Here is a 27,109-nt window from a genome sequence, read left to right as displayed (position 1 = left end):
GTAGGACAAAACAATTATAACAGTTTTAAACACCCTGTTTAAAAGGTGTATGAATCATCACTAGAACCCCTCTGATGTTAGTATAATGTAGCAATGCTCATGGTTATGCACACGGGATTTCTGTTCTGGAGTACTTAAAGAAAGTCACTATTCAATAAAAAACCTGACGCATAGTAGATTCGTAAACACAGTGTTGAATTGAAGCACAATTTTGCAATAATTTTTTATAAGTTAGACAGAATTAAGTATCCAGAAGCGAACTCAAATTGTATTGCCAAATACATGCAGACCTTTTTTTCCCAAAGTAATGAAAGGAAAGCACATTGCAGTACACAATATGACCTTGGCTCCCACACTTGTCTAAAGTTATAAAAATTCAACTACTGAAATGCTCATTATAAGGATTGCTTATACAAGTTTTATTAAACCACCACAGCTACTAAAAAATAATAATAATAATAATAAAAAAACCAAACCTCAAAAATCTAATCCCCTAAGCTGAATGCTGGCATGGTTCCATTTGTGATAAAAATTACCAACTGTTGTAATCTAATAATACAAGTCATATAAAGAATATTAAATTTAATGTTCCTTTTATCTTTTTCTTCTCAACTACAATAACCTTCTAAGAAATGCCATCACTTGCTATTTTCTTACATAAGAGAGATTAGGAGAAGAAAGAGAAAACTAATGGTTCTTGTTTTTCTATAACTAAACCAGAAACAGAAATATAATAATTAGATGCCAAATACAGCTTATATTTGATTTGTTCCTGTAATACTTTTTAAGGCAATGTATGTAGTATTTTGAAAAATAACTTTACAAAGGAAGCAGTTTATTATTTTATAACAGCTGTGCTTGCATGTTATTCAACTCTAACAATCAGCATAACATCTATTGCCAGCCATGCAGAAATACACAGTAAAAAGTAACCACTCGACAGAAAAAAAAATCCTGGAAAAGGCAGGGCATCAAGATCAAGGTGTAAGCAAAATGCACAAGCTCTTTCACTCCAAGCACAAGCTTAATAAAGCAGTTTTTTAAAAAAATTACAATACTGACAGACCTGTGGAGGAACCTGCCTCCTTTTTTGGTCAGGGGATGTGACATAGACAGCTTGTGCATATGCATAACTTTTGAACCGCGGTTTAGGAGAAGGCGAAGGTCCCTGGGGTACACTGACTGTGATCTACAAATAAATTAGAGGCAGAATGGACACATGGGTAGGAGCATGGATTATAGAAGTACTGATTTTAAGAGGAACTGAAGAAAAACAGGCAGGAAGGTCATCACCACTGTTATTTTTCAAGGACAATGTTTGTATTCAGAAGGCAAAATTGGGATGGTATTAAGGAAAGCTCTCATTTAATCTGACATCCTTACCAAAAGCAACAAACTGTCAGGACTCAATACCAGCAGAATACCAATGTAAATTAAAGCTTCTTTATAATTTGCAAGCAAAGGCAAGTATCTTGTGGCACATCTTGAATAAACAGAGCCAATACTTATCTGCTCAGTACTCCAAAAGAGAGTGAGCATTCCAAAACTAACATACATCAGATTAAATTCAGGCAAGCACACCAGGCCTAAAATTCACTAAACACTTCAACAGAGATTATCTGATTATTTCAGTCAAAAACATAACCGACATTGGCAATCGCAAATTAATTCCAAGTATTACATGAGCTTTTTGACAGGCCAATTGTAAATTGAGATTATCTTAAAATACAAGTCTGTAGAAAAAATGCTAAAAAAATTAGAAATGTATCATGAATATGTAGAAATGTCAATTGCTATTCTCTAAAAAAGATACAAATATATCTACATGTTTATTTTTAAATGTAAAGCCTCCCCAGTGCCCTTGTTCTTCCTTTAGGTGCCCTACCGCAATTAAAACACTCAGTGCTGCACAAGAGATGTGCAAAGTACTTATTTGCTGAATAGTTACTTTCAAAACAGCCTGGTGCAAGATAAAAATCAGTTTTAAAGTACACTTGACTTGCCTGGAGTAAAGAGACTTTGCCCATTATGCCCATGGGTTTTTTGCCTTCCACTGGCCATATAACATCAAACTCATGGGGTGGGTAGGTGGGGAAACAACTACTTTAGAGCAGCAAGATGAAAGCAGAAAAGTGAAACTCACTTCTTGTGAAAAATGCTGTTCATGTACTTCTATGTGCTCTTCTCTAGTGACCCTTGTGTGTCGTGGCAGCATCTCCACCTCCCTGATGGCTTCCATGGTGACTTTCTGGGGCAGAACTTGGAATAGCGAAGTCACATACATTAAGATGGACTTCTTATCTGGACAGGCAGTTGCAACATCTGGAAGGCAAAATAACATGTCATTTCGGTTTTCACATTACACAGAAGAAACAGCCAATTAACTTCATTCAAAGTTGATAGACTAATGAGTAATCTGTTGTCCACGTGAAGTCTCTAGAGACTAATTAGAACCTTATCATCAGTTCCAAAACTGCAGACCAAACTTGCATATCAATGAGAAGGAGCCAAAGTTTATAAGTTAATGTCACCTCATTCAGCATGAACTTTCCATCTATATTTCTCGAGTTAAAATACACACAGTATACAGTTTGACACTGTGATCCTCATTAAGCAGGACTAGACATAGGAAAAGGTATATATGCTTGTGCTGAATAAATACTGCAATTATAAAAAATAAGGACAACCTCATTTTCCAAGACGTTCCTTGTACATTCTCTTCACATCATTTAACAATTGAAAGCAAAAATGATGTAAGGAAACAAAAATATTTGCAGGTTTTTCTAGTGAATGGGTTCATAAAAACCAACTGTTGAAGCCAAACTACAATATAGCTACGAGCCTTTACATTCTACTTAGTCTTATACTCTTTGTGAAGTCTGTAGAACACCAAAGGATCATGGTACTCACAAGGCATTAAACTACATAACAGAATAACTGTATAAAAAAAATCTCTATGGACCTTAGCAGGAAGTGCAAGAAACTGTGCGTGAACACAAAGACAATTTCAGGTTTTGCATATAGCCATGTTATACATCAGCAGTGAAAGTGGTTTCTCTGACTCAGCCTTTCAAGTCAATAACAATTTGTAAAAATGTTAAGGCATGTGGCAGCTCTTTGAAATAGTCACTTTGTTATTTGCCATTGACATTTACTTCCTACACTCAATCTCGTGAATCAAGATGTAAAAGCACTGTTGTACAAAAAATTTATCATTAATTTCATAAGTGTTTTAACATGACTGCTGGCAGAAAGCCAAGAACTATGAGTTTTTACTGTCCTAGATCAATCCTGGCTTAGCTAAGATTTGAGTTCATAAAAATAAAAAAAAAAGGAATCAATAATGCTACAAGGTGGCATCTCATTCTCTCATCATACAATGCAGAATATACGAGGGAAGCATTAAAAACTCCATATATATTTGGAAATCAAGAAAAGAAATCCTATCAATAATTTTGATTTGGCCTTCTGACCCATATCCATACCTTTGCTCGATAAGTTATGAAAGAGAGCTGAAGGTTTAGTTCTACTTAGCAATGGCTGGAAAAATGGCACATTCCCCTTTTTGTTTTCTTGTTAATATTAGAACATCATTTTGTTATACTCAGTGTCCACTAGTTATTGATGTTTACAAGAATACCCATGCCTATATACAGGGAATAGTGCACACTGAATGAACAGACATCAATGTCAGCTGTGATTTTTCTGTCGTTTGTTCATTATTTTGCTTTCCAAATGGGCAAATATCATTTATCCACACAAATATCTCATACAATAAAATAAAAGGAATATCTAGCAAAGAGTATATTTGCCAAAAATTGTTTACCCATTCCATTTGACAAATAAAAGGTACATGCACAGTTGTCAAAATCCACTGGCAAATAGGAAAAGATTTAATTATTTAATCACAACAAAATCTAAACAACCATATTTGCAAAGCCTGGAATATCAATCTGTCTCTCAAAAGTCTTTTTTCCAGGCTCTTCCTGGCAGAAAGATGCCTTTTTAAGAGATGAGTGAAAATGAGGATGATATAAAAAAAGTAAGTTCCATACTAAAAAAAATTCTACAGGTCTAGCAAAATGAACAAAATCCAGCATTTTGCTACACAGTGTTACATTACTTATACACAGCCACACACAGAGTGCAAGTTATAAGTGTTTATGGAAAGGTTTCTTCCAATTTTTAAATAAATGTCTGCTTATAATATAGCCATTCCTTTTTAATAATATTTTGCTGTCTCCAAGCTTTGACCAAATAACAGTTCTGTTTGTCAGAATTTGTGCTGATTCCACTTACTCTATATCAAACTAGTAGCAAAGTAACTTTGAAAGAGGAAAGCTTAAATGCCTTCTGCATTGCCAGAAAGATTATATTTCTGTACATAAATTGCTGATGTGGTTTCTTTACATTGACAGTCAAATTCAGAAACATACTTTACCTTATAGAGTGCTGAGAAGCAAGATAAGACTTGAGCCCTAAAAATACAAGAAATTCTTTGTCCTCAACAGAAGGAGCTAGGATTTTTCACAGATTCACAAAGTGGAAAACACAGCAAACTAAGTTCTAAATTCTATACCTCACCTAATACTACCGGCTTCTATGACAACAGGTTTGAAATGTTCCAAATGAGTTTTTAAAAAATAAGATTTTTTTTTTAAAAAAAATCCCTCCCACAATAAATTTGATATTCTCAAAGCTGATTTGAATTTTCAGAGATTATGGAGGTTTTTTTCCCTGATAAATGGAGGTTATTGTTATTTCTTCTATGAAAGTTGGGTTTTGGGTTTTTTTAAGACTTATTAGTGATACTAATGCAATATGAATATTTATTACGATTCCTGAAAAAAATCTTACTGCTATTTCCAAATGCATCTGTTTCGAGAGCAGAAGCTCTCAGATTGTTAAGACAGAATCTAGCGAGACATAAATGATTACTTTCTACAACGTAAACTCATCACAGGAGAGATTTCAATGTTTGTAAAGCAAGCGCTAGTGTGGCACCAACCTCAACTGCAGTAACTAAGGTGAAGGCAAAGTAGAAGCACTTAAAAATGTACAACCTCAACTCACATGTTATTTTCATTTCTTTTATCTTTTAGCCTCAAGGACAAGGGTGAACTTTTCAAAACGTGTTCGAATGCCTGTGGCAATCTGTCTGACAAAGCTCACCAAAATACTTTGAAAGAGCTTCCATAAAACCCAAGTCATATATTTTGATTAAATTTTGACTTGGATGAACCTAAATCTGCAATTGAAACTGTATGAAAGTGCATGAGACTGCACTAGTAAAATGAAACTTCTTGTTTTTAAATAGCAAGAAAAACAAGTAAAATTTTATTCCCAAATGGATATATTAGAACCCTAGGTAAAAGTATCTTCAAAACACTAGCCCTAAAGCTGGGGCGGGTGGGGTGGTGGTGAAAGAAATAAAAGGGGGGAAAATTTTGAACTTGGTGATTTCTACTCCAAACATATATTTCAGGTCATTTACTAAGAAGTCTATTTACAGACATTAAGCTATGACAGAATTTCGAGGCCTGTCTTTGATTTGCTCTTACTGGTGACTTAATTTGCTGATTGTGGAAACATGAGACTAAACACAGTTTGTTCTTATTTAAACACCACGAAACAAGCAAGAGTATCAGGCAAAGACTACAAACTGTTTTTCTTAAATGTATACAAACTTGTCCCTCAGTTCCCACTCAGTCTCAAAATGATATTTTTCTACAAACTAGATATTTTTCTACAAACTACTATTATCATACAAATGGTATGATAATAGTAGGAACAACAGAAGTTGCAATGGTTTACTCTACTGAAACTCACTGCTGCCAGTAAGACCTCAAAGAAAGAGAAACAGTGAGTCTCTGAAAGGTTAGCCAGTAACTGCAGCATCTACTCTGCAATTATTGACCTTTTCCACTTCTTTTTAAAACTTGTAATTATTTTCTGCCTTTTTGTTTTTTCCACTCCATCAGTAGATTGCATGTTAAATTTAAAATGAAAGAAACTTTTGGAAGTAATTTCAAAGGATACCACTGGACTTGCAGAAAAATAATTTATTAAATACTGCATAACTGTAAATATAGATATGGGGTGGAAATTTAAACTGAAAATTCTTTAACAAAGACAAAGCAAAGTCAAAATTTTTGGAAGGCCATTCAGTGGCCTACACAAACAAGCATGGTGATCACAATCTATTTTTTTGCAGAATAAAACTCACATTTTAAAAAATTAACTGCTAGCAAAAGGCAGAAATTACATAAAGATATTTAAGTGAGAGTGGAAACCTGGAGGACAGCCCAGTGGTGATCTACACAGGTAGTGGCACTGTTCTTTTTTCTTCTTTTCTGTAGATAAGAATACCCACACACCTAAACCAGTATGAAACACATAGAGGAAAATGTCATTGATTTTTCAACAGTTTTCCTTAAGAAAACAAATGTTTTAAACCTTATGGTTAAGAACTACTAAATACCTTCAAAATGCTGACCACAGCCATCTTTTGTAGGTTGTGATGAATAAGGTCACAACATCAGCATGAAAAAAATATCTTCAGAAGATTACCTAATTTGTGTTTATCTTCCAGAATTACCAAGACAGGTCAGGATTTTTGGAATTTAAGTGCTACAGGATTCAAGAAATCTGGTGGCAGAAAATACATTAAAATCTGAATGTTTGTTCTGATTTGCTGCATGAGTGTGAAGATGTCTTGGACTAATAGGCCAGTACTATCCTGGTTAAATGAACTTGACACTATCTCTGGTTTTCAAATCTGCAAAATCAGATTTAATACCTCTGCAGAACAGTAAACATTTTCCTTATTCTTCCTCAGTTTCCTTACAATTAAACATTGATTCAATACCACAACAACCTTTGCACCTTAAGCTAGGTCTAACATAAGCATCTTGGCAGCAAAGACAGAGATAGAAAGAAATGAAGTGAAAATGGCAGTGGAATAAAATGCTGGTTTTAAAAAGTGGTGGTGCAAATGTTAGCATTTTTATCATAATGTTGTATATTTATATTTTTGTCATTGAGCATGATTCTCATCAATTTGCTGAAATAACAAATAAAAGGCAACCTTTAATTTACTCAAAAAACTGATAGATATTACTGAAAGCTGGAGTTCAATTGTTCAAAACCCACAAACGCAGTGAGGGGTAAAGGGTGGGGGGAAAGGGCCACAGGAAACAAAACTAAAATACACTCTACCACCTAGGTCCTACTGAAGAGCCTGCAAATAAAGACACATCAAAAGAGTTACAGTCTCTGATATCTACAGTCAAGAATAGTGTTCAAAAATGGTAACATTAGCAGGCACAAACCCAATAATTTTGCTAAGAATATCTGAGATATCTGTAAACAGGCTAATATTTGAGAAAGTGAATGGGATGATATTTCAAAATACTGTGCATTTTCCACTTTATTTTTATAAGTATTTCACCTAGAAAAATTGCACAGGTAACTACAAAAAAAATTAGAGACTCAACTCCAGTAACTAAAGATTTTATAACTTCTTATGGAGACAAATTCATTACTTCTATTTCATTGTAATACCTTTCATAAAGATAAAATGATACAAGGTGAATTAAAAAGGGCAATAGAAAGCTAAATAGCCAATTCTGAATAGACAATACGGAGATCAATATGCATACTGAATGGGTGATTCAACACTTAAAGAAGGTAATATTTCTTCAAATGTACTCAAAAAAGCACTGGGAAACATGGCATTCTTCTGAGATAGTACTGAGAAGTACAGGCATTCTGTTTCTATGGTATACACCTTCCTTTTAGTGCCATCTGAAATGTGCTATTTCTGACACCGAGGTAAGTTAATGACCACCCGAAGTTAATGCCTTCCAAAAGTGACACGACAGAATGGTGCGTGCACATGCAGCTTGTACTCTTCCCCTCGAGAACCTCACGGACAACTATCAAATCTGAGAAAATCAAAACGTTGAAAAAAAACCCCACCTAAACAAGAAGATGTTCAAAGTAGACTTATTCGTATGTAAACCAAAATTAAACTGTTCTTGGCTTTGTTTACATTTATTTAAAAAATAGCAGAAAGTTTAAGGGACGTATCTTAATTTCTATGCAGAAAAAAAAATCTTAACTTTAAGTAAACTTCAGGTATAAAATTACTTGTAGATTTCATTAAAAACTACAACATTTATTGTACTTTCAAGGATAATTCCCTTTTTTCACTAATTTAGGCCAGACTATTCTTTGCTGATACAACAGATATCAATTTTTATATTCAATAGACCACACTTCCACAGGGTATGCAAGTTTGATTAATAACAACTAACAAAAACCCAGACAATCTTTCAATATTATTACAAGAGACTGGGGAACTTTATACCTATTAAAGGTCAGTTACATATGGAATATCTAACAAAAAGAATCCCTGCCAGGAATTAATCTGCACAAAGTGATTCGATGTGTCAGTTTTAAATTCAAAGAAGAGGTTTCTTGCTCAGTCCCCTGGCAATACATCTTGAATTTTCTCACTGCATGTGTTACTCCTGCATTTAAATGAAGAGACCAATTACCTAGTTAATATTGGCTTCTATATGTATGACACAAAAACTGTATCAAAATGAAAAATGAGGGCTTTAAGAACTGTAGGGTAACTGTAGCAGATAGGAAAAGGCTATCCTCACTAAAATTTATTTTTAAAAAATACACATATGTCTTAAAAAAGTTGAAACCCAGGTGTTTAGATTTTATATACAACCATGATTATTCCTACATTCAAATGCTAAGAAAATAGGTTAGACGAATTCTTGTAAATGCTGTAGGAGACAGATTTCTAACTTTTCAAGGATTATTTCACCAAGAACTCAGCAAACAGATTAATGTGCTTTTCCTTAGGCTGATCATGAGGAAAACCAGTCTAAAATGTGTCATGCCAATACTTCTTGAAAATGCAAGCTTTGACCAAAGTCTTGCTTACTGCATGTTTTCTTTCTTCCAGCAAGTTATTTAAACATAGCTGTTATGTAATTTAAGAAGAAAAACCTTAAATGCAATTATCTGAGGAAGATAACTGGACAGTCAGGACTTCTTAAGCCCACACTCTAAGGCATTTAATACTTTTTCAGCTGGAAACCCCTGCCCATGTTTCGCATAAATGTAAGCTTCCATTCACTCTTCAACAATTATATACATGGCTAGTGTAGGAGAAGCAGAGAAATATCTCAAGGGCAAAGCAAGATGTCTGGTAAGTAACATATACTGTACAGACCAAGAAATCAACATTTTAGTGACCCCTATTTAAACAGGCAGCAGGTGTCTTGCCTTTTCTAGTCAATGCAAGCCTCAGCCTGATTAAACATAAGTATATGCAGACACTGATGAGCAGGTGAGACTCTAAAGAGAAGAAAGTGCTACAGAAATTGGTGGAATCAGGCTGGATTTGAGGACATTATCTCTACAACACTTACTTCAAAAGTTCCCTGCAAGCTGGAATAGTTGTAAATATGCAACAACAGCAGCCAGATGTGACTGGGATGCCAGATGGTATATTATGTGTGTATCAAACATTAAAATAAATACAGCAAATTTCAAATGTGCAATACATTATTTAATACATTAAAAGAAAACCATAAATATTAAAACATTATAACAATTACAGTCTAGTGGCCAGCATAATAGCAGCATTGTAACGCTTTACTCTATGCCTGGAAAAAGGAAATACTTCTTAGTACTGTATCAGAAAGGCAAATTTTAAGGAAGGGCATACATGGGATACCTGAAATCATTTCCTCTATGGTCTTCTCTCACAGAAACAAACGGATAGTATGATTTCACTACTCAGATATTAATTCCAGGAATGTTTTATGACAATAGCAGCATAGGAGCACTGGGAAAGAATCCCAATATTTTCATGGATGGCTTTATTCAATAGCTCTAACAAACTTATGGTTTTAATGCTTTAAATGCTAGTGCTACAGGGCCAACTTGTACACAGGGATGGAAAGCTAAGAAATGGTAATTTAGTCTTTTCAAGCGTTTCTAGAACAGATACCAATTTTGGGATACACTGAATGTAACCACCCTTCAGATTACATGGGAACATAGTTTCTTTTAAGGTTCTAGTGTTGTATGTCTGGCTACGTTCAGTGAATACAGACAAAGCACACAAGATCAGAATCAGATCATTCTCCCTGTGATACTTGCAAAATTATGCTTATCAAACTTTCTAGAATAGCTGCAACTATGTCAAATATATATTATATTTACAACAGTATATACTTCATACTTCTGAGCATTCAAGGAACAGATAGAGCACAGTCTTGAAATGGAGGACTATTTTTTTAATCCAAATATCAGTTTTGAAAGATAAATCAAATTCATCTTCAAGAAATATAATATTAATTTTATTGCATAAAGCATTAATAAGATCTGATTTGGAATTCTGTCTTCTGATCAGACATGTTCAAGAATGATAAATCACAAGTGAAACAGAAAAGATTTGTTAAGTGTTAACTAGAGAATGTAGAAAGAAATGTAAATCTATTGAAAGTCTAGTCAAAGAAAGGTTGAGGGCAGGTATATCAGTGCTCTTTATAAATATATCATGGGGTAAAAGCACTCAGAGCAAAAAGCATCAAGCTCAAGGACAGTGTTAGCACAAGAACAAAACAGAGCAAAATAAACCTGAAGAAATATAGTCTAAAAATGCAGAAAAATTTACAACCTTCAGAAGGTGAGGTTCTGATCAAGGCGAAGGAACAGAAGCGAAGTATCCAACTGACTACAACAGAACTTGAGGAATTTAATAAAACCATTGTAATGAGACATTTACCTGAAATTGCAGGTAACAGATCTCAATGAATCATCAGGTCCCTCATGTTCTGTTCCTCCCTTTCTGTTACATTATAGTTAATGCTACGTATTTTTGAGCTAAACATTTTTAATGCAAGCTACTGCTATAGTTAGTTTCATGTTTTTCTTTCTATGAATTCAAATCCCTTGAGGTGTTTTTTTTAATTATTCAATTATGGGGAAATACGTACATGCAATAACCTAGCCAAAATAACAATAAAAATAATGTGTTATGTCTGACTATCCTTAGAAAATCTCATAAAGCATTACACTAAAGATATGAAAGTACTTTTGCATATATAGCATACATATACATAGTTAACAACTAATAGTACATCAACAGAGCATGTGAAACAAAGATGGAGATTAATTAGTGGAGTCAATATAATATAAATAGGAGTTAGGAATGCATTAGAACAACAATCAATTTTATTACATATTTATCACACATTATGTTAATGAAGGAAAAAATATGTTTAGATAGGACTATGAAGCAACATAAAAATTGACCAGGTTAAATCTAAATATTAGTAGGTTAGTATTTTAAGAAGCAGAAGTCTTTGTAAATAAGGAGGCTAAGAATAACAACAAAGAACGTGTAAAAGTTTAAGAAAATATATACTCAGGGAGAGAGATGGTAGAACTGCTAATTCCACCAATAATCTTATCCCTTGATTTTTAACTTACCAGTATTAATTCTAATTTCCTGAAATATCTCCTTTTAAAATGGAAGAAATTACATAAACTTTGAATTTTCACCTGAATATCTATTTAAACTCACTTCTCTTTCTCAAAGCCAACTGGATAACTCCCCACTATTGTGTTATGTTGTTGTTTTGTTTTGTTTTTTTTTTTTTAATCGGGACCTTGCAACTAGATTTGTAACACAAATCTATTACACCACAGTGCTACTCCTCCTTTTTCTTGCCTCTTTCTCCTCACCTCCCTCCCACCTTTATTTATTCCTTTCAACTCAGATTTGAAAGAATGGTAAACCTTTTTTTCCATTATCCCTAAAATTCTTTATGAATTAATTTCTAGCAATGACAGAACTAATTGCAGACATTTTAGCCTGAGGTCAAGCTACTCAGTAGTTTTATTTTGCCTCTTTTGAAGCAGTTTCAGATCTTTTCCTGACAGTTAATTATTGATTGCTAAAGAGGTTATGTCATTCTAGGTCTTAGTCTTTGCTTTTTGCAACAAAATACATTTTTGAAGTCAAAGCAACTTTAATACAAATTTTGTTAGCATCATGGAGAAAAAAAAGGTTGTTAGAAGACATGCTTGAAAAGTTCCACGTTTGGTTTTAGAATTGACTTCTCCAGGCTGAACAGTTAAACAAACAAGCAATGCTACAGGCACAGGGCTCAAACAGAGCCATGATGAGAATAAGCAACAATCATGATTACAGTAAATGGAAGCAGAATCTGGGATTATGAGAGCAGTGGAGGCCAACACTATTTTTCAAGTCTTTCTTTAATTACCCAGTATTAGCGAGATTGATTTTAGCCCAGATATAAAGAGAGGGTTTAGTGGTTATTAACTAAGAAAACATAGATAATCTAAAAATTATGCAGAAGAGCAGCCTTGGCAAAAAACTAAGAATGTTCTGAAGACCTAAGATTAGGCTTCGAAACAGGGCCTATAACATCTAAATAAATGAAATACTTGTCCAAAACAACTGGGAAATTTTCAGTCTTTAAACAACGTACAATCTTGTAGTAAATTACAAACAGATTACAAAACAAAGTTTACAGTATCTTCTCTCATCAGCTTGTTTCCACTGATTTAAAAAAGCAAACAAACAGAAATATACTAACATATAATATACTTTCTTCTTTTACAAATAATCTACTACTAAAAATCCCCAAATAAATATAAGATGGCCCTAATTCTCCTTAGGTAGTATTTGCTCTGGGTCCTTATTTGACAGCGTAAATCCTGAAATATCTTTGGTTCTCGCTGTGCAACAACGTTCCTCAAGCAGATGTGCAAGCTGGCCCAGCACTCTAAGAATTTAGCCCAACTCCACAAAAGGGTAGTAATTACACTAAAAATGAGCCTGCAGGACTCAGGTAGGACACCAACAGACAAACAACAAAGTTACACCTCCCAAAACGTTCTAGTATAATTAGACTCTTCCTTCCAGTCAGCCTGCTCAGGTAAGCGACATCAAACCTAGAACACTGTAGCCGTGGCATTGCAAACACTACGTAGTGAGCACGTTCCAAGTGTCTAGAACTTGACTGTATTTCTGAAAGCCCAGATGGCTGAGGATATTGTCCTGTTAATAAGGCATGATTAAGCCTCACCTAAAGGATTGTATTCAATTCAAAGGGATGCAACTGCACTATCCATAGGTCCTTACTACCTGTGCAATTTGTTATGACTTTCACTGAAACTTTGGGGTTAACAAAGATACCATTTTACATTGTAACTTGTAAAAAAGGTACTAAATATGCAAGTAACATAACATGAAACACCCTACACTAGGAAAAGTAGATGAGGATAAAACGAGCAGAATCAAAGTAAACTACTTACAAATTCATGTTTTCTATAGTGCCTGTGTGCTCCTGGCATACAGTCAATACTGACAATTGATAGTGTATTGTTACTGAAGCATGTTCAAAGATCTTACGGCTCAGGCTCCTTTTGTCATGTTTGTGTTCTATCATTAAATCTTAAGTTCTACCCAAATGTTACAGCTTTCTGAAGATCATGCTAGAGAAAACAGGCAAGAGGTGGATCAGCATCTGTGTGTAATCTTTTAAAACAAATAGTTTTTACACATGTATTTTTATTGCCTCTCTTTTATAAAATGTTAATATGCCATAGACAGTGATATTTCCTCATAAAAATGTCCCAGCCTTAGCAAGTTACCCAACAGAGAGTTATTGATTTAAGATAGAGTTAAATTTTTTGAAGTATTAATTGTTTCTGTTCTTAGTGTTTCACTGGGCATTGCACCACGTATTACTCAGGAGGAATTCAGGAGTGGATTATACAGATATTAGTTTGATGAGAATTAGATATCCATAAAAGCTTGTAAGTTTTCTGCTTCTTGTATGTGACCAGAGTAGTCAAATAATAAGGTAGTCATAGTGCCCTAAACCTTCAGAAAACATCAGTTAACTCTGGGATACACAATGAGATATCTCACCTATAGGTCATCTCTTTGAATAAAACCCAAGCAGTTAAGAATGGAAAATCACTACTATCTGAACATCTCATGTCTGTTTGGTAGCCAATATGCAATATGCAGTAGTGTCAGTTCAATTCCTAGTGGTGTACATAAAAAAAAAGTTCTAAAGTTCCAATCCATCACTCTTAAAGGGAATCTCAGCAGAGAAAAACATGGATATAAAGAAATGGTGATTCACACCAGTGTTAAAACCTCCCCAGGTTGTATATGGAAATTATGTTCCATACACAATCCAAAGATGCACTGGCAATCTTGGCTTTCATAACAGTTCACAAAGTTAATTTTTTAACACACCCAGTGATAATGTTCTATTTCAGTTGTTGAAAACACAATGGCTGGTCTTCTCATTCCCTTCCCAGTGTTTTCTCCAGCCCCTATTTTGCATGGGGCACAGCCTCTCTTTCCCACCTTCTTGGTCCATCTTTCCTACAGCACATCAGTCATGCAAGCAGTCCCCAGTCTTGGGATTCCCAGTGAGGTCCCAGCTTTGTAGCTGTGCACGGACTTCCAAGCCCGTGTTTTCCATTTCATGTGCATTTGTGTACTGGTTTTTACATGGGGAAGATGAGAGATGCCTCAATAGAGAAGTGTTTTCTAAACACTTCTTCACTGTCCCATGTGCCTGCCCTTCTCCTGATTATTGCACCCCTTCTCTGACATAATTAGCTTAAAGCCCCTGTCACAAGGTTAGAAGCTTGTTGTCAATGTTCTTGTCCCACTTCGACAATCCTGTTCCTGTTCAGCAGGCCTTGTTCCTCAAAGAGGACCCCCCCCAGTGAAAAAAGCCAAAATCCCTGGCTGTGACACCAGATCTGCAGTCAAATGTTGATCTGAAAATTTGCCTAGTCCTCCTTGAGCTTTCCTCTTTACCAGTAGGACAGAGGAGAGCACCTTGTGGGCACCATGCCCTTCATCCTCACCAGAACTCTGTAGTACCGCTTTATACATTGCAGGTCACATTTACTAGTGTCCAAATGAATGAACAACAAGAGGTAGTAGCCTGAGGGAGACTTTCTGCAGCCTCTTGGATCCAAGTTCCTGACAAGCAACAAACCTCCCAAGACACAGTCAGGTTCACAGAGGAATACCTCCACCTCCTAGGGGAGACACTCTCCAGGAACTATCACCCTCCTTTTCTTCTTCACCTTGGCTAAGGTGCACCTGCCTCTGATGACTCCCATGACAAGAAGTCGTCTTCCTCACCTCTTCTCCAGGAGTTAACTGTCCATAGGCTCTTCTCCAGGGGATAACTTTCTCAGAGATCATCTGGGAACTGGTGTGGGTTAGCTTATGCTAACTTCTGCTGCAGGCTTTTGCTTTGTCAGTTCCAAAAGAGCAGCCAGAGGCTGATTGCAAACAGTTAGCCCCTAAACATCTTCTCTAGAACTGCTGATCAGGGAGCATCAAGCACCAATTCAACTGCAAGTGGGCAAGAGCACAATAAACAGAGGCAGCCCAAAGAGTCACAGCACTATCCAAACTACTTCAGAAGAATTTAAGAGTCATAAAAAAATAATTAGGGAACAGTAAATTCCCTCTTAGATGAATAATCAGAGTGTACACTAATGAACACTATGAAACATTACCCAAACATATACCTGAGAGTACACTGATAATGCTCCTTACAAACATTAAAATTCATTCACAGCTTTAACAGCATCTGGTTTAATCCTGAATGTTTTGAGAAACTGAAGTATTACATAAAATTACACTAGCCTCCATAAAACAGATTAATCCATAACTATTTAACAGAGAAAATTCACCACCCAGTGAAGTTTTCTAATAAGGTTCCAGAGGAACCTATACTTAAGCAGGTGACAGGTCTCCTAAAACACAAGCCATAAGTCCAGTCAAAAGCTGGGCTTAATAGTAAATTACCAAATAAAGTTCTTTTATCTATAGTACATAGAAGGTCAGAGCATGTGAACATAACATTTCAGTTTGTCCCCATGATCTATGAAGCTACAAACTAACTGCAGTGAAATAAAACACCAACATTTCAGCATATTGCCAATATGCATAAAACATTAAAATCAATGAAAATACCAAAGCGTCTCTATTATTATTCTGTGCATTATACATTGATATAGTGGTCAATAACACTGATTCTATTCTAACAAGTTCCTGCTATAATATATTTAAGAGGAAAAATAAAGAGCAATAAAGCACTCTTTTGTGGACAGTTTCTCCCTATGATATAAGGAATTAACAGCAAATAAGTCATGCATTGACTTGTGGATATCAGTAAGCACTCCTGCAACAGGAAAATTAGTCAAAAAAAGATTTTTCTTTTAATCTACAGCTTTCATTCTGAGAAAGAAACCATCTGTAGTTCTCTCTGGGAACTAAACTGACAGAGTGGTAATTTTTAAACTCAGCATGCAGTTTCAAAACAGTTTTAGCCTTAAACCTTAGCTTAATGAATGAAGCCAGGACGGTTTTTGCAACTCCTGCCTTTTAAATGTTACACGAAGGATCCTAACACTCTTCTTTGAGAAGACATTAGCATTTATCTTAGTTCATAAAAAGCAAATTATAAAGTTAAGCCATAATAAAACCAATGTAAAATAAAACCCAAAACAAAACTAAAATAAATATTTACAAACCCATTTAGCTCTCTGAACCATTTCACCGTCGAATAATAGGGAGGAACAGCGCAGAAGGAAAATAAGAGATCATTACAGAACTGACTGGCTTAAATGCTGTGAAACCTTCCCTATGGCTGCACCACCACTGCCCAGTTTCTAGCTAAAATAAGGCCAGCATTAAACCAGATTAAAAGCAGAAAATTACACTTGTGATTCCACTTCTGTAATAGCAAATTATCAGAAATTAAAACCACCTATCACTAAGTTACTGATCAAATAAAAGAAATTTTTTTAAAAGGTGTATTTTCCCTAAAACAAGCATTTCATAAAAATTACTGTTATTCAAATAAAGTTTTCTGAGTTCATCTTGTCTCCAAACACACCAAAGAAATGCTGTGACAGACTGAAGTTACCAGACAGGAGCATACTCTCATTTTTTATCAGACGAAGATTTTATTTCCTCTTTCAGTGCTTCACCATTTTTTTTTCTGCATTTCATTGTGCACTATTTCTATTGCAGTTCTGCGTGAGTGACTATGAATGCAACTATTTGAACACAGTCAAGTGCTAAATTACTGTAAACACTTTTGATGGCAGATGCTGATATTTTAAAATGGCACCTGGTGGACCTGTTTCATAATTATTTATAACAAGCAGGAATTTGGAAGAACTGTTCTAAAGGGATTTCAGCACTGCAGTTTTCTCATGCTCTGTGAGAAGTGGTTGCCTTCAATAAATTAACATACTAAGTTCTTGTTTCTTCCATCCCGGCTTGTGATAAGGGGTATACACCCCTAAGGATTTATGCACTAAAGCTAATTTGCTCAGTTAAACAGCCTCAAAATCAGTACTGCTCTGAGCTTAATAATCTTCTACAGACTTATAAAGCATTCTAAAAGAATAACTACTCGTTGCTGAAGTAACACTCTCTCCTAATTTCACAATACAGCAAATTAATGTAACTGAAACCGAAAGACATAGAGACTTCAGGAAGAGAGGAAAAGTAAACCATTACACTCTGCAGTACATTAACTGCTCTGTTGGAGCAAGTAGCTTAATTTTTCTTCATTTCCTTGGAATCAACAAGCAAGTCTCTTGGTAAATAAACAAAGGGAGTGGTGTTGCATATACAACTATGGACTACCATTCCCCTCCATTACAAAGCAGTGGTATCTATGCCTGCCTGGAACCACAATCCTGACTGTGCAGTGGAAACATTTTCTTCTATCCAGAACCACAGTGTCAAGCAAGTTTTAAGAAATCTGATATTCACATACTTACTAATATCATAACAAAGTTATTAGAAAACAAAAAAAGTAAGCACAGTACTAAAAGGCCAGGTTAATAAAGAATTTAGTTATATTAATGGTAAAAAATGCTGCTCTAGTCAGCACTTTGCATGTATTTATTGATTAAAAAAAAAAAAACAAGCCAACACTATCTCACATAATATACCCCAGCCTTTCCAAAATATCAATTTAGAAATTTTTAGAAATACAGCTTATTTAGAGTACATACTTCTACATAAAGTTGCTGCATATTATATGTTGCTATACATAATATACAGAACCTATAATATGTATTGTACTACATGCATGTATAGTCATGCATCTACCAAAAGGAGATGCAATCAGCTCTTCAAATGGGAAAACTGTTCATTTTGCTCTGGCAAAAACAGTTTGGATGAGGTGGAATGTGCTGTAGAGAGAGAAGTTTGTTCCTTCTGTAGAAGTAACTAACAACATCTAGAGGTGTTTCTTGAGTGCATGGTGGAGTCAGGACAGCAAGCTGTGAGCCTGCATCTGAAATCAAGAGAGGGATTTCAGAGAAAACAAACAGACCTCAACAAAAGCCTCAGAAATATTGATGAGAGATATTTTTCCCAAAGACCAAAGAAGGATAGCGAAGAGCTCACTACAACCCAGAAAGGCACTAAAAATTGATGGTCAGAGAGCAAGCATGAGAAAGAACCTATTTCAAGGACCCAACATTTCCATTTCTCCTCACTCAGCAATACTTCTGTATTCTCTTTTACAAGTTATCTAGTTGTGTCTTCTGGTTTTGCATGGTAGTAAAAACAGACGTACATCAAAAACCTGGTGTCCAGGATCTTATCATGTAGCTTTCCTTATTTAATTATTTCCATAATTGGTTTGTAGACTGGCACAAATACAAAAAAAAAAAAAAGTGTCTGTCAAAGACATCTGCCTTGATTGCAAAACACATCAGGTACAAACAAGTCCCATGGACACAACACCAGCACCATGTGACTTCAATCCAACAAAAGAAAAGACCCCATTAACATTTAAATACTTCTAGAATGAAATTATATTATTTTCTTAAAACGTATTCTTACGCTATGTTTATTATTTAATTTCTTAATTTTCAGGCGACATAGTCCCAAAAAAGGTTGACTTTAGCTTTTTCAGAGAGGCACTACATCTTGCATTTTTAAACAGCTCTCAGACGTGGAAAACTATTGACTCACAAAGCCACCTATGCCACACAAGGAACGGGTTCCACACAGACTAAAAGCTTTTGGAAAAAGTCAACTTCTTACTTGAGCATTTCTGCTGCTGTAGTTCAATAGGTAAAATGTCTATTTATATTCAGCAAACTGGAGACTCGTGGCATAAGAGCCTAGGTGCAATTTTTTCCTTTATTAGGCTCTGCTCAAATAGCCATTATAAAGGTATGTGTTATGGCTCTCTAGGCACATAAGGCTCCATGACCTTAAAGAATTGAATCTCTTTTAGTTTTATATTCTAATTTTAGTCCAAGGAGCCAAGTCACACATCATGGAGCTCCATAAAATGCTAATAAAAAAATTAATAATTTAAGCTTTTCTTCCATTTTGAATGTAGACTTGTAATATTGTAATAATCACCAAAAAAAGCAAGAATGTAACTGTGAAGTAATGCGCCATTGCATACATTACAATAGTACAACTGTACAGTTTTCCTTGTTTTCCTTTTAAATAATAAAATTTAGGATGTAAGTACAGATATTTAAAAATACATAAAACAAGGTTTGACAGTCACCCTCCAAACAATAAAGCTTTAACAAATAATATCAGAAACGTGTTTGATTTTTTTCCAAGTAATAACTTAAGCAGTTTGTCATCTTTATCTTGCTATCTCTAAAGGCTTAGAAAGGAAATTATGGAAGAATTCTCCAGAATGGTACAAATAATGGGAAATGAATTTGGAAACTGTCCTTTTATGTTCTGACAATATGCATCTCTGCTGGGAAAGCATTCTGTAAATATATCTTCTTTGTAAGTCTTACACATATAATAAGTTATGTAAGCTATATATAGCTAATGGTCAGCATTTTCCCAAACTATTAACATACAGTGGCACACTGAATATTATGCTTACACAATTGGTTACGCTTTTGTTAAAAATTAATTTAGTTTACTTAATCCAGGCTGTTGTTTGGCTTGAAACAAAACAGGCAGATACTTAGAACATTCCCTTAGCATTAGCATTGAGTTGCACAGAACTTGATTATTCTGTTATTCTATTTTAAATACAATAGCCAACATAAGGAAACCTCACCAGGAGTCATAACTACATGTTGATTTGAAATTGAATGATTAAAAACAATTTAAATGTCAAGCTGTAGGTCAGAAGAACGTGTCATACACTATTTCAACCCCTAAAGCCAATTGTCTGTTTGCTCCAGTAACAAACATGAGAGTGAATTCTGGCACTTGTCAGCCTATGATAAGTTTCTAACAGACTAACACTTGTCAGGGGAGTGATAGCTGATTATACAGGAAAAATGTACTGGAGAAAGGTGATGAGCATTCTGTGAAGGAAAGATTTAAAAATCACCCCAGTCACTATAGCTCATGGCAGAGTAATTCTGCAGTTTCGTGTTTTAATTTATCACAGCGAAGTATCCAATACCAATTTTATCCAACATTTCCCAGTAGAATACTTGTAATAAAAAAAACATGGCACAAGCAAATGTATATGAACTTTGATATATCTAGTAGCAAATTAACTACAGTAACCTTGCTACTACTGTCAGTCTATATTTAAGAGGATGGATGCTCTCCCATGCCATGCTCAGAGCCTGTACAACCAAGAGAGATGAGAGCCTTCAGGGAGAAGCCTGTACTCATTGATTTTCCACTTACATCTGACACTTCAGAGAAGCCTGGAGTCCCTTCCAAAAAGGGCCACCTTTCCTCCATACAGAGCGATCACCTGCTCATTGAGAGCAGGATACATTTGACAGAGAGCTTTGCTTTCTTGAGCTCCACACTGCAGCAGAAATTAAATACATGTTCTACATAATACAATACATTACAAGTGTACGTCTAAGGAGAGGTAACAGAGCCAGATCCCAAGCTTTTTTTCAAGCTGAGTACCAGGAGAGGAAGAGAATGAGATGAGCCTGACATGGCCTGTGAACAACTGGAGCAGCTCTTATTACACACCACTCAAATACAGCTAAAGGACCCAAACTGTAGGAGTTAAAGTTGGCTTTCAGTGATGCTGAGCATCCTCAAATAACATGTAAAGCTCTAGTTATAAAAGACCTTCCTCCAACAGGTGCAGAGCAACTTAACTTAGGTAATAGTGATTATTATCTATATTTAACACTAACTGAAGCCATTCAGTAGATTAAAGGGCCACATCTTAAAAAGTATTAAGGAGTTCCTAGACAAGAGTTTCAGAACAAGAACTAAATGACCATGTACTGTTGCCTTATCATGGTTGGTTTCCTATGTTTGTCATTACCACACAGAGTAAGACACACCTCTGTTAACACATTACTATAATATGCACACAGAATCAGATACAATGTAAATCAATCTCCAAATTAAAATTCTGTCCACATTTAAGAAACATTCTGAAGATCCTGATTCCAAGCAATACAAAAGCAAAAGAATAAATTGCTTGATCATAGATTACGTAGCAACTTTCACATGAGAATTACATAATTTGAAGTTCATTTTCAAATTACTTAGACTTATTTCAAGACTGAGTATTAAAGAATGTTTTCCATTTTAAATGACAAAAGTTTTCAATCCTCTGATACTTCTTTCTAAGCAATTTTAAGTAACAACTTTAATTCAGAGGATGGTTGACTGGATCAAACACGACTCTACTGTTTTATTAAATCATGTATCAAGCAATTTGATTCAGTATTGCTAAACAACAGCCCATGTTCACAAAACTAGCAATTGGATTTCAACTAGCTCATCCATGACCAAAACTAAACTACTCTGAAGTTTTAAATAAATCACATTGAATTCAAAGCAACACATTACGCAAATGTGAAACAAAGTTGGAGGTATGGAGATATAACTGCCTATTAAAATCCAGAATGTTTTTTTCCACTTCACAGCTATCTCAGTAATGATACGTTTTAGCTGTAAAAACAAATTGACAGAACTGGATGAGCTCCTGGATACAGAAGTTCTCCCTAGCACTACTGGAGAAATGTTAACTGCATTTACCATCTGTGAAAGAATGATAATGCTTGTGTACAGTCCTCACAGGGATTTCTGTGAAGTTTAATTAATATTTTAATATGTTTTGTAGATGAAATACTCAATAAGAGCACAGCTCATTCATTTAATTTAGGAAAAGTAGAGTACTTCACAACAAAACCAAGAAACAATAATTGCAATATGATTACATAGAAGGAATATGATTATAAAATTACATACTTAAACCCTGTGTAATAGTTAAATTGCAGCTTTTAATAAAAATTCCACTGTTTTCTGCATTCTGATGGGTTTAACACAACTTTCAGCATTTTGGATGTTTGAAAGTATCTTTCCTTAAGTTTTCAGGTATAATTTATAACCTAGAAGTCAGGCCTAGACACGGGTCTTTCCCAAAGCCGTGAGTCCTCACTCAACTTTCTGCTCAACAGAAAAAAAACTGTGTTCTTGACTTCAGAGCAGGAGTACTCCCTCAATTCCATCTATACCAGAAAGGAACTTATTACCTTCAGTAGGACTAGTAAAAATCAGAGCTTTTTGTCAGAACTGACCTCAAGAGAACACTGGATTTGAAAGAATGATGCTCGCAAGCTGAGAAATTCCACCCGCCCAGCTGGTATAAGACACCTGATCCAAGACTGTCATGCCATGAACAAGATCTTCCAATCTGCTTTCTCCAACTAGCACTGCATCTAATCTACTTCACGTTGCATAAATATTGACTGATGGCTGTGGTCTCTTCAGGGTGTGCAGTAGGTGAGGATGAGGTTATTGCTGTTTGAAGTGCTGTGGCCTGGCACTTGGATCTGCATTCAGCTTTTCACTAAAGTTAGAAATTACTAGTGAGGAGCAACTCAGACTTCCAACACTGTAATAAATGACAGAAAGAGGATTTCCTCCTCTATCTGATTTTTAATCAGCACATGGCAGCACAAAATCTTGTGCTAATGAAGTATAAATCCATGGCGATTTCCTAACTCTCAGCACATGGTGCCAATCTTCCAACACATTAACTGGAGATTGGGCTCTTTTTAATCCTGGCGATATTCTGTTTAGTTCTATTACATCAATTTAGGATGATTACTTTATAAATTACCGGCAACAGAACATGTAGTACGCAATGTTTACCATTTTAATGCAAGCATGCTCTTTCTATTTAATCCTGTTGTCAGCCATCCTTTTAGAGCATTTTCCATTCCAATTTGTGCAGTACTACCTTGTAACACAGACATTAGTGGATTCAAAAGAAAGTTTCAAAGAAAGAATTTGTCCATTCAGCATGGAGATAACACATCTTAACCAACAAAAAACTTCCAAAACATAAAAAACACAACTATGAAAAGTGTCAGGGATTTTATGATTGTAGTTAAAGATACTAAACTACTGAAAGAAGGATCTGTCAATTTAAGGACATTAGAGTGACATTGAAACTCTTTATTATTACATCAGAAACTCCATATTATTTTCCAATTTATTTGGCTTAATGAATAATAAAAAAATTTGGTTTTTATTTCCTGCCACCTCAATTTCAGTGCTGCATAACATCATGTGAGGAGCAGGGGTGTTTGTATAAATTGAGAAGTGGTGTCACGCTAACATGTAATAGTATTCATTGTATACGTCATATTAGAAGTAGATGAATAATGTCATAAGGAGAAAAGCAAGAAGAACTAAAAATACAACTAAATATTTCACAGAAATTTCAAAGAATATTCTGAGTTGGAAGGGACCCACAAGAACCAACAAGTCCAACTCTTAAGTGAATGACCAACATTGGTGTTATTAGCCCCATGCTCTAACCAACTGAGCTAATCTCAGGGTTAAATACTTAGTATTTCTCAATACTTCTTCATAAAGGATAAAGAAGCAAATTTCTCCTTAAAGAAATTTAAAGTATATTTTCAGTGGCTCAGGGAAAAATGAAAAAACTATTATCTACAGAGACTGCTAAAGGTAAGATAGTTGAAAACAGAAGACAGGCAGCAAAAATCAGTCTGTCCTTAGCTATCTATCATTGTTCTCACAAATTTTAATCCAGAAAGATTGTGAAACAAACACAATTTCTGCATTTTAGGTGACTACGTACTATTAGACTTCTTTAAAAACATATTGAAAAAAATCACGCAAAAGGAATAGATTAAAAAGAATATTTGAGAGGGGGAAAACATTAATCACTGAGTCTCACTGGGCTAGCAAGCAGAAGAGAGGCAAGGGAAGAGTTCCATTCAGAAAGAGAGAGAAAAAAATTACTGTAGAAGAATCAGTAGCTGGGACTACAAAGGACAACTTCTAAACAAACAAAGGAAGTTAAATGTTTCCTTCCAGATCATAACTCCTGTCACACAGGCAGCACAGTGCCCATTTATCACTTGCAAGATTGAGATTCAAGAGAAAAAATCCAAAAGTGGTTAAGGGTTTAATCACAAGGAAGCAGGCAGTATAACCTTGGAAAGCAGAGATGAAAGGGAGAAATGAAGACTCAAATAAAAGCAAGCCAGGAAGAGCAGTTACTAGAAGTATCATTCTAGAAGCTCATATATCCAAATGGAGAAAACAGAAGGATAATAAATTCTGACAGGCTCAATGTGAAAAACACAAAGACTGGCCCAGAAGGAACTAGCAAAACATATGAGAACTAGTAATAAATCTTCCCTCAAGTTCTCCAGAGCACGATCCCTCCTAGAAGCTTTGCTGAATGAAAGGACAGCACAATAGGAGCATGAAAAAACAAAAAGGCAACTGCTGAGAATCTAAGTTACTTATTTAAATTTGTATTCAGTGCAGTTTCCCATGCTGAAATAGCCTGAGACAGTGACCAGCTAGAACAAACAGTCTCTAGAATGGGTATCAAGTTCTAAACAGAAGTGAGGAATAACTTCCCTCAACATTCTCACTCCTACAGTTGAGTATGTACTTGGACTTCACTGCTCTAAGTGGGACCTGCTGACTCATGTTCAGCTTGGAATTATCTGCTGACTTTTTGCAATGTAGTTTCTCCCAGACATTAAGACATTAACACATAATCAGGCCCCCTATCCACCCCCGAGGAACACTAGCCACCTGCTCGATCATGTACCACTGATCACAACCTTTTTGAGACCAGTCTAGCCATTTTTCTACCCACATCTCATGGTTTTGGCTATGAGGGTTCTGTGAAAGGTCTTGCTAGAATCAAGGTGAAAAATATTAATTGATTTCTTCTTATCCCCACTCCTATCCATTTGATCAGAGAAGGATGGCCAGGCATAGTGTGCCCTATCTAAAAACATGTTGGCTGCTTCCAATCACATTTTTATTCTTCTTGTAGCTGGACAGAATTTCTGGAAGGACTAGCTCCATAATCTTCCTGATGACAGAGTAGAGCCAGAGAAGACTGCGTTTTCCTGGATCATCTTTCCTGTCCTTTCTGAAGACAGTTTTTCCAGTTATTGGGAACTTCCCCCAAATGCCATGACCTTTTGAAGGTGTTAGAGTCTGGTGTCACGGTGACATCTCTCCACACCCTCAGCAGCCTTGGAGACATTACACCTAGTCCCATGGCCTTTTGCATATTCATTTAGCTTATATGATCCCTGACTTGATCTTCTAGTGCAGGTAATATTTAACTCCTGCAGACTCTGCCATGACATCAGGGAGAGTTGAGCAAACCATGCCAGTAAAACCTGAGGCGAAAGCAGCATCATCTCATTCTTTCCTGTAGCCTTTACTCTCCTGCCTCACTGACCACTGGAATACCAATTCCTTTTGTTTTCCTTTTGTTGCTGATGTACTTCAGAAGCATACTGTAACTCTTTAAAGTGCTAACAGTGAACTGAAGAAAGGAAATGTGATATTGAGTATTTCTCAATTCTCCTTGGAAAACAACACTCTTCTGCATAAATTTCGTTGATAGATTCAGCTCATGAAGGATCTTTTGCTAGAAAAACACTTCCAGAGGCAATTCCATGAGGCTCTAATTTCAGTATATTTTTTTTTAGGGTAAGTACTAGTACTTCTTATTACCCAGCTACAATTTTATTAAAATTGCTGCCTCCCGGCATTACTTTTTGAAAAAAAAAAAAAAAAGTTTTATCTATCAATTTTAAATGGAAAAGATTACTGCCAAAGAATAAAGAAAGCTTCACACCTGCCAATGAGTTTTTCATCAACATATTTTTTACACATGTAGCCCCACTTAGCATCCAAGACTGCTCCAGTTTAGATGTAGGAATTTTCTAGCTAGCAATTTGAAAACTAGAACAATACCTCTTTGCATTTGGCTACATCATGTGCAATACCTCTTTGCATTTGGCCACATCATGTGCAAGAGAGAGAAAAATAAAAGGCCCCTCATGCAAAAACTCTCAGTGTTCTTTGCACTATTTGAAAGATTGGTGTTTCCTAAAGTTAAAAGGTAAATTGTGCATTCCTAATGCAGAAGAAATACTTGTCTCAGCTCATTGAACTAAAGCCATTGTTCAATAAGGCTTCACCTACATAAATATACAGTTCACATAACAGTGAAGGTCAAAAGAGATGAGATCAGTCTAAATTTCAGAGGTTAAACATGCCAAATACTTATTTTAAATGGTTTTTATGAATTAATTCTAAATACGAATGCCAAAGTACATAAGAACACACAATAGGTACATTTAGAATATTCCTTATCTTTTCTCCATTCCTAATATTTAATTCCCAGGAGCTGTTTTAAGACAAGTGCAGTGCTAAGTTATAGAAAAAAATAATCAAAAGCATAGAATATTAAGTGCAGAAAAAGTATAACATTCATTTATGCATACAGTGAAAAATATTCATAGAATAAGCTACAGACAAAAAATAGTGCTAGAAGTAGCACATGCAAGCTGGGAAGAGCATGATGGAATTCTGCTGTGCCATCCTGGATATTTTCTATGTGATAAACACTTATAACTGAGTAGAATTCAATGCATATTAATATTCTAATGCTGTGTGTTTATCTTGCACATGATTTCTCCTTAAAAAAAAAATCTATTAAATTTTACTTTTCATTTCACA

General features: G+C 35.3%; 1 protein-coding gene across 11 annotated transcripts in view; it reads right to left on the bottom strand.

The window, feature by feature from the left end:
* Positions 1-27,109, bottom strand: part of DMD (dystrophin) — a 799,860-nt gene that overhangs the window by 738,588 nt on the left and 34,163 nt on the right. For 9 of the 11 annotated variants that reach the window (XM_017833942.1, XM_017833934.1, XM_017833937.1 and 6 more), the window contains one exon: positions 2,144-2,322. In XM_017833942.1, the coding sequence (XP_017689431.1) occupies positions 2,144-2,322 (179 nt within the window). Of the gene's footprint in view, positions 1-1,066; positions 1,190-2,143; positions 2,323-27,109 lie in introns of all 11 variants that reach the window. The other 2 variants (XM_017833948.1, XM_017833947.1) reach the window with 1 other exon arrangement.

Source organism: Lepidothrix coronata, unplaced genomic scaffold (assembly GCF_001604755.1).
Source record: "Lepidothrix coronata isolate B3197 unplaced genomic scaffold, Lepidothrix_coronata-1.0 Scaffold225, whole genome shotgun sequence".
Lineage (NCBI taxonomy): Eukaryota > Metazoa > Chordata > Aves > Passeriformes > Pipridae > Lepidothrix > Lepidothrix coronata.
This window is presented reverse-complemented; position numbering and strand designations above follow the sequence as displayed.